The sequence below is a fragment of the Saimiri boliviensis genome, chromosome 7 (assembly GCF_048565385.1).
Source record: "Saimiri boliviensis isolate mSaiBol1 chromosome 7, mSaiBol1.pri, whole genome shotgun sequence".
In the NCBI taxonomy this organism is placed as follows: Eukaryota; Metazoa; Chordata; class Mammalia; order Primates; family Cebidae; genus Saimiri; species Saimiri boliviensis.
The window spans coordinates 39,037,532-39,046,834 of record NC_133455.1 but is presented as its reverse complement, the minus strand read 5'-3'; the positions used below and the strand labels follow the sequence as shown (position 1 = coordinate 39,046,834).

At 42.9% G+C, this 9,303-nt stretch overlaps 1 protein-coding gene across 9 annotated transcripts in view; it reads left to right on the top strand.

Annotated features, from left to right (window-relative positions):
• CRADD (CARD and death domain containing adaptor protein) overlaps positions 1 to 9,303 on the top strand; it is a 189,560-nt gene that overhangs the window by 127,939 nt on the left and 52,318 nt on the right. The window contains exon 3 of one of the 9 annotated variants that reach the window (XM_074402426.1): positions 7 to 8,062. The exons of the other annotated variants lie outside the window; for them this stretch is intronic. Coding sequence (XP_074258527.1) covers positions 7 to 107 — 101 coding nt within the window. The 3' untranslated portion in view covers positions 108 to 8,062. Of the gene's footprint in view, positions 1 to 6; positions 8,063 to 9,303 lie in introns of those variants that run through there. 9 annotated transcript variants of the gene reach the window in all.

Below are 9,303 nucleotides of genomic sequence, written 5' to 3'. Positions count from 1 at the left end.
TTTTAGCCAGTCCTCAGAGCCTGTTTGCTCAACTGCCTTTTTCTCCTACCCAGTACATCAAGCTGTTCAGTGCAAAAGAACAGTGTTTTGTGGATATAAATAAATAAATAAAAATAAACATAAACAGTTTACTAACTTAGGAAACCCTCCTTCTCTTTCCCCAACAAGTTTCCTGAAGAAACATGAATTAGCAAGACTGCTGGAAATCCACATTTGTTACATGAAATTAGGACATTAAAATCGTATCCCACTGCTTAGTGCCCAGAACTTGTACTCCACGCAGCAGCCTGCTTATCAGCGACAGAACAGAGTGTAGCAAAGCCTTGGTGATGACATGTGTGTCAGAGGGAAAGAAGGAGGCCATGGATTATCATAATGCGGCATAGAGCTCATTTCCTTCTGAAATTACCCAGAGATGCTTGGCTGGGCAAAGTACAGCAAGTCCCTGAAAGGGGCTGTAATTTCTCAGGCCTGGCGAAGGAAAGAAGAACAATGTGTGCGTGAGTTGCTATGTCTTTAGACGTTGGCAGTGGCAGCAGGCTGGTAATGAGCAGATTAGGTATTTTGATATGTTTCTTTGCCTTGGGAAATTTTCCTGGTACACCTGTTTTCTTTCAGTGACTGAAAATGTCAATTACAATTAGCCTGGTGTAGTTGGCCTTCTTAAAAAAAGGAGAGGTGGCTGGATGCGGTGGCTCATGCCTGTAATCCCAGTACTTTGGGAGGCTGAGGTGGGTGGATCACAAGGTCAGGAGTTTGAGACCAGCCTGGCCAATATGGTGAAACCCTATCTCTACTAAAAATACAAAAAATTGGCCGGATGTGTTGGTGTGTGCCTGTAATCCCAGCTACAGGAGGCTGAGGCAGGAGAATTGCTTGAACTCAGGAGGCGGAGGTTGCAGTGCGTCAAGATCGCACCAGTGTACTCCAGACAGAGCGAGACTCCGTCTCAAAAATAAAAAAAATAAGAAATAAAGAGGTGGACCGACATGTGGTCAGTCTTCATTCTTCTGGTGGTTTGAACACTAACAAAGTGTTCTCTATACTTCTGCTTCTCATCTGCACATCAGTGGTCTTCAAACTTTTTTTTTTGCTATATACCATTGAAAAAATGTTTAAAAAACTATGTACTGTCTCACTTTTTAAACTTGACATCTAAATGTCATCATTTTAAAAATAAGGAAAAGACATCACATGTTTCATAAGTTGACATAAGATAAAGATTGTGTGTGGAGTATTTTGTGACATGATTTGATAAACCAAGTTTTAACGACCTTATTGAATAACATGTTAAATCAGAAGGAAATCAATACAAAGTTTATGTGTAGACTTTATCCAGGACATCTTGAAAGACCTGATGTTTTCAGAAAACACTGCAGTTACTTTAACGATAATCTACATCACTTAGATGTATTACTTTGTGCTGAACTCAGAACTACGCAGTACTGGCCAACCCTACTCTTACAGACTTGTTTGCAGGACAGGGAAAGACAGGAAGCCCTAAGCCTTCCCCAGACCAGTACTTTGCATCATTTAGGGCAGCACACCATATTAAGATTTGAGATATGAGTGGCGTGACTGTCTTTTGTAGAGTGGGAGAAAGAAGATTGTTGATGCCCAAAGGCTCTCAGGCAGTTTCAGAAAATACATATGGAAATTGAGGATATAGAAACTCATTTTTGTGAAATTATCCCTACTCTAGTACCTTTGGAAAGTCCATTTGAAGACTGCCAGAATAGATCATGGACTCGGTAATACCTTTTCATAGGAGCACAGAGGAATGGACAAGGCAGACTGAAGGAGAGGATAGGAAGGTTCCTATGTCAGGTATGTGGAGGGTGCACCGAGGCTCATTCTGGGTGCAGGTAGTGACCTCCAACAGAAGAGGTAGAGGAGCTTCCCCTGAAGCTCATAGATTACTCAGATTACTCATAGCCTCTGCCCGCTTAATTCTTCAAGCTGCTGGATCAAGACCAGGCAGCCAGTCCTCCAGCAGATGACCAGACATTTATTATCTACCATGTGCTAGGCACTGCCCTAGGTACCAGACATACGCTGATAATCAAGACAAAGTTCCACGTGTATGAAGGTGGGGCTCAGGGAGGTGGAGAGACAGAGAAAATAAATGTCTGAGAATCTCTGAGAGGTAGACATAAATGCTATGATGCAGATCACCTGGCTGATGTGACTGGAATGGCACCTCCAGCCTTGGCTGGTCAGAAGTGGCTTCTCAAAGGAAGTAGCAGCTAAGCTGAGACCTAAAAGCCATCCACATAAAAACCAGTGAGTAGGTCCATCAGTCAGCAAGTATTTATCGGGTGCCTGCTATGTGCTAGGCACTGTTTAGGTACTTAGTTTACATTGGAAAACAGGCCTGGGGATCTTACATTCTAACTGTGTAGGGTGGGGAATGAGAGACAGTAAGCATTATAAATAAGTAAATTACCTGGTATGTTAGAAGATGGTAAATGTTCTGCAAAAAAAAAAAAAAAAAAAAAAAAAAAAAAAAAAAAAAAGGCATAGAGCAGGCTAAGGAACAGAGGTAGCATGGGGTAGTGTGTGATTTTAATTAGGGTCATGGGGAGGGCCCCATTCAGCAGGTGTCCTGGGAGTGAAGACTTAAACGAGGTGGAGGAGTGAGCTGTACAGAAGGGGCTGTGTGAGGGGAGAGCTCAGGACTTCGCCGTAGCTCGCCCTACACACAGTCGGTTCTCACGCTGCTCGCGAAGACATACCTGAGACTGGCTAATTTATAAAGGGGAGGTTTAATGGACTCACAGTTCCATGTGGCTGGGGAGGCCTCACAGTCATGGCGGAAGGCGAATGAGGAACAAAGTCATGTTTTAAATGCTGGCAGGCACGGAGAGCTTGTAAAAGAGAACTTCCATTTATAAAACCATCAGACAAGTCTCGAGACTTACTACCACAAGAACAGCCCCCATGATCCAATGATCTCCACCTGGCCCCACCCTTGACACATGGGGATTATTACAATTCGAGGTGAGATTTGGGTGGGGACACAGCAACACCGTATTAGTTCTCATTTTATTATCCAGTGAGAACATCCAGCTCCCCTTTATTGAAGCACTGCAGCCAGCCAGTTTCTCAAGGAGGCCAACAAGACTAGTAGACATTGTCAGGTCCTAGTATTTTGGAGCGCTCTGGTTTGCATCTTGTCAGTCCAGCTCTTTGTGGCTTCAGTTGATACATTTCAGGCTCCAATCACCTCTGAGTGAGCCCATGCTATTGAGTAGCTGCATGCACTGGGTACTGCATTGCCTGCCCAGGTCACCACTGAAGATCCCCACCTTCCTCAGACTGACCATGTTTCTAGGAGGTCGGGGAAGTTAGACTACAGTGGCTCATCTCAAGCGCAGAATCCTTGTGAAGGCTTCTTTTTATTATAAACATTTTGTGTGTGTGTGTGAATTGTGACTCCTTTTTTTTTCTTTTTCTCTTTCTTTTTTGAGACAGAGTTTCACTTTTGTTGCCCAGGCTGGAGTGCAGTGGTGCCATCTCAGCTCACTTTAGCCTTCTTCAGTTATTCTCCTGCCTCAGCCTTCCGAGTAGCTAGGATTACAGGCGTGCAGCACCACACTCAGCTATTTTTGTATTTTTAGTAGAGGTGGGGTTTCACTATGTTGGCCAGGCGGGTCCCGAACTCCTGACCTCAGGTGATCCAGCTGCCTTGACCTCCCAAAGTGCTGGGATTACAGGTATGAGCTACCACGGCCGGCCTTAATTTGACTTCTATTCATAATATATTCATATGTGTTTTAATATAAAATGTTTATCACTTAAGTGGACTCTCCAAGAAAATACACCAGGTTTATTCTTCTGTTGTGCATATACTTGTGCTCAGAGAATAGTTCTGCCTCAATTTGAGAAATATGGGTGTTCTGGAAGAAATACTGGATTGGGGGTACAGATATGGGGTTCTGGCCCCATCTTTGCCATAAATTAGCTGTGTGACCTTGGGCAGATCATTGAAACCCACTGGCCTCCATTTTCTTTTATGTGTACTGGGGGGCAGTGACTGATCAGATTAGATCACAAAACCCCTTCCTTCTGTCATGCTATAATGGCACAGAGTCTTGAATGCCAGGCCATGCCTCCCCAGTGCCTGAGTGGTTGTGCTTCCTGGGCCCTAAGGTCCGGTGTGTGCCAATATGGCCTTACCCTCTTTACTGCCCCATAACCACAGTAAGGACTTTTAAAAATAATTGAATGAGCACAGAATGAATGGGCATCTTGGCATACCTGGTTTACACATTATTCTTGTTTCCCTTTTCTAAGGATATGAAAGTATGAACTAAATCCATAGCCCTCCCTTGATGAATAAAGACATGGGCATAATATTTCCATGAATTTAGCCTCTTTTCATATTCAACAATATCATCCCTTCCCCTCAACTTGTGTTCTCCCTGATAGAAATCTAGCCACATCTGCAAGTGGCAGCTAAAGAAATAGTCTTATATAACCTTCTCACCCAACAGTTGAAAAGTTGTATAAACCTTTTAAAGAATTTACCGTCCACAAGGGCTATGCTGCTAGGCTTATCCAAACTGCTGTGTAAAGTACACTCTCTAAATTAACCAGATCATATTAACCCTGAAAACAAGCCTCACTCCTCTTCCTGAGCTATTTCTCCAGGCTGTACCAAATTGTACTTTCTCTTGAAGTAGGACATTCTGTGCCCTGTTTGACAGCTGGTGTGACTAATGTAGCTGGAATTGCTGAGGGGAGAAAAGAAGAGAAAGAACCAACGTGCCTTAAGCATAGGGAATTTCGTTAGGCCCTTTGCAGAATACAGTATGGCTGACGTGTATTATGACATGGTAAATATTACTCCCAGCCTTCCAGATTGTGGAATGGGCTCCGTGTCATGCCTCAAGGCCCTACTAAGACATTATTAGGGCCAAGCCTGAAACCCAGCCCAACAGTAGGCTTTCGCTGGCCCTCCCTCCCACCGCTATCATGGCCTGTCTTTCAACCTGTGATGTACATTGTGACGATCAGTTAACTGAGGTGCAAGTACATAGGGATTTATGTCAGACTGAGAATGAGGAATATTCAGATCACACTTGGAAAATGCAATGCAAAACTCTCTTGTCTTGAGCTAAAAATCTAGAAGCATTTTCAAGTGACTAAGTCCCTTAGTTTATAGGTATGAGCATGTTATTTTTAGTTGTTTCTGGCTTAAGGGGATGCCAATGACTTTTTCCCTTAACCCCTCTTAGAATAGCCAGCTGCTGGTGGTCTAGTTTTTTTTTAAAGAAGCCCTGAATTCTGAAACCTGATCTGGGGGCTTTGGGTTAATGTTTCTATTTCTGAGTGTGGTTTCATGGCATGATAATGCAAAGTTTAATAAGAGCAGGCTGTCTTTGCCTACAGCTAGAGTTGCTCTGAGGTATGACTACTTCTAGTGCCTGCTCTGTGCCAGATTCACAGTGCCTTACACAGTGCCCTCCCTCAAGCTGGGGCAGAGAAGGAAGGGAAGAGTGACTCTTTGGTCAGGGGAAGGAGTAAACCTTCAAGGCTGTGTGATAGGATATTTCCCTGATGCTTTAGACTCTGGATGGGGACATTAATACCTCCAGCAGAGGCTGGCTATGTGTACCTGCACCTCTACGGGACCCTGCCCTAGCTCAGTGCTGGGTTTGCTTGGTGATGCAGTACAGTGCAGCAGAAAGATCCCCAGCTTTAAAGCCAGATCAACCCAAATTGGAAGCCCAGCATTAGTCCTCAGTCTGCTTCAAGACTTTGGGCAAGTTATTTAATCTCTTGAAATCTCAGTTTGATCATCTGAGTAACAGGTGGTAAAATATGTACATTGAAAGGCTGCTAAAAGATTAAGCAATGAGAAGGCAAAATGGTACAGCCACTTTGGGAGACAGTTTGGCAGTTTCTTATACAGCTAAACATACTCTTACCATATGATCCAGCAAACCAGCTCCTTGGGATTTACCCAAAGGAATTGAAAACTTATGTCCACACAAAAACCTGCACACATGAATGTTTGTAGCAGCTTTATTCATAATTGCCAAAACTGGGAAGCAACCAAAATGCCCTTCAGTAACTGAGTGGATAAACTGTGGTACGTTCATCTGTATCTTTTATTCAGTGATAAAAGAGTTATCAAGCCATGAAAAGACATGGAGGAACATTAAATGCATATTGATAAGTGAAATAAGCCAGTCCAAAAGGCTGTATACTGTATGACTCCAACTGTATGACATCTGGAAAAGGCAAAGCTATAGAAAAAGTAAAAAAGATCAGTGGTTGCCAAGAGTTCAGGGAAGGGAGTAAGGCATGAGTCAATGGAGCGCAGGGGACTTTTAGGGTGGTGAAACTGTTCCGTAGTATCTAGAATACTATATTACCATATCAATCATAGAATGATACTATAGAACATACTGTAATGATGGATGCATAACATTGTGTATTGGACAAAACCCATAGGATGTACCACACAAAGAAGAAACCCTAATGTCAATTATGGACTTAATAAGTTTTCTAAAAAGCTTAAACAAGGCAATGTCTATAAACTAACCAACTAACTGGCACATACTAGGCTCTAATAAGTAGTGGACTTAAAATCGTAATCCCAGCACTTTGAGAGGCCAAGGCAGATGCATCACCTGAAGTCAGGAATTCAAGACCAGCCTGGCCAACTTGGTGAAACCCCGTCTCTCCTAAAAAATACACACACACACACACACAAAGATTGTATTCTAAATTCCAAGAATGTCATTTAGACATAGTTTCTGTTTGGGGTAGATGTATCAATTTTCATTAAAAGTGATATTGTTATTTAAAAATCTAGCTGGTTACCAAATAAGAATTAGCTACCCTTTATAATCACGGATTGTTTCAAAGAAATGTAGTATTCTCCCCAGTTGCCTATCCTATACAAAGTTAGTAATAGTTTGTTGCCAAATCCGAGGAGAGCAAACTCTAGCTCAGGTATGAGTTTTATTTTAGTCACCATGATTTACAATTGACGTAAAATTTGAGTCTGGACTTGGTTAGTTATAATCCAGTCGCAATATACTGCATCTTGAGTTGATTTTGCCATATCCTGTATTGTTATGTAAAATGCTAACTTTAATTGAGAATTGTTCCAAAAGAGTATCCTTATTTATCCTGCATGAAGTTTCTTCTCTTTTGTATCAATTTTATGTATGGTTCAAATTAGTGTTGGAAGAAAAGGCAGGGAATATAAATTTACGTGACACGAGTTAAATCGTTATAGAACTGTATTATAAAGCATTAGAACAACACACAGAAAACTTTGCCAATAGCTGATAGAGCAGAAGGGGTGGTATAATTAAATAAGAACTAATCCCTATTTTGTAACTGGAAATTGCATTGTCAGAGTTCCTTTCCTTTTATCACCAGATGCTAAGAATCTAGCCATGTAAAAACTCCCAAAATATCCAAATTCAAAAAAAAAAAAAAAAACTGGAATCTAATGCGGCAAAGCAGTTGTCAAAACTACAAAGCACTAAAAACTCCATGCTGCATTTGTGTCCTTATCTTACACAACTTCTTGCTTGGCGGCTTTTCTTGGCTCCCTTCAGACACACAGAAGTTCAAGTCATCAGGGAAAGTTGGGACAGAAACTTCGTCTCTCTTTCCACGGCCTTGTCGTTTTCCTTTACAGATCTGTGCCTCTGTGTTTTCTCTCACATTCACATTCTATGTGGCAGCTGGAGAAACCTGAATGCCCAGTTTCATTCGTTTCTTCTGTCCCACCTGTAACTATTTTAGGTTGCCTTCCCTGGCTCATGTATCAGAGTGTGTATGACAGATTAGCTCAAAGCCTTGAGGGCCTCAGTGGTCCAAGTGCCAGCAACGAGGGACACCTGCCGGCATGACATGGGCTTGACCTGGGTTCTGTGGACATTAAGGAACCACTGTCCTGAGGGAGGGTATGCAGCTGAGCTAGGGGAGGGGACAGGATGACCTTAGAGCTGCTGAGGAAATGGGAAGAATCTATAGGCTTTTAAAAAGACAGACAGGAAAAAAAAAAAAAAAAAAGATGTTTCTGGGGACTCTGAGAATAGTTAAGAGTCCAGGGCCAGCCAGAACCACCCTTTCCCCCAGCTACTAAGAGTGTCACAGAACAGAAATTGACTTGAAGCCAAAGGATATTGCTTAGACCAAAAACCCAAATTAAGGAGTATAGGCAGTTAAGGGCAAGAGAGGGCAGTAGAGAGGGTTGTCAGAGTACAGTGGCCAGAAGAGGTTTCTCAGCTGCCTGCATATTCTCTGCTGGGACAATGCCAGCCATAAAGTACAAGCCATGCTTTGGTGTGGGCTGAAGGCATATTGTTTTCCCATAACTACTGTCATTCAAACAGGATCTAGTTTCTTGGCGTGAGCAAATTGTTCCTGCTGAATACACACACTGTGTCTGCTATGGGGCAAAGCGAATTCTCCAAGGAACTGGATGGATTTTTCCAATCTGAGATAAGCAGTTTTTTTGTGGGTGGGGGCAGGGGAGATGGGGAGGAGCCAGCTTCACTCTCTGTTCATGTGCGTTTTGAATGAAATGAGTAAAGTTCATGTTCCCCCTAGAGTACACAAGGTTCAAGTGAGATTACCCAGTGGGAATCCAGCCCGATTGTAATTTAACTTGTTTGATGGATCTAAATATTTAATCTGCCTCCATCATGAATTCTAGAATCCTATATAAGCAGCAAAGGCCAAGGCTCTGAAAGTAAACACTGCAGTTAGATCAGAAGGGTTGCAACTAGCACAACTGCTGCTGTGACGTCCTGTAAACTTTGGAGAGTGCCAGAGAAAGCTAGCCTGAAAGCACGGAACTGGCAGTCACGAGGCCTGCGTTCTCCAGCTTTGCCTGCCACCAGTCTCTGAGCCTCCAGGCCTCCTTTGTCAAGTAAGGACACAAGCAAAGCATCTCAGAAGACAAAGCATCCTAACTGGAAATGTGACAGAGCCAACAGGAAATGCCTGAAACCAGCCACATGAATTGTGAACCCTACATGATCGTGTATATATACAATGTTATCTTAAAAAAAATTACCATTTCTAGATCTAATATCTGTGTCCCACATTTTGCTCAAATTATGCAGTGTTTGAAAGCATAGTGGCTTATGCCTGTAATCCCAGCACTTTGGGAGGCCGAGGCGGGCAGATCACCTGAGGTCGGGAGTTTGAGACCAGCCTGACAAACATGGAGAAACCTCATCTCTAATGAAAATACAAAATTAGCCAGGCATGGTGGCACATGCCTGTCATCCCAGCCACTCGGGAGGCTGAGGCAGGAGAATCACT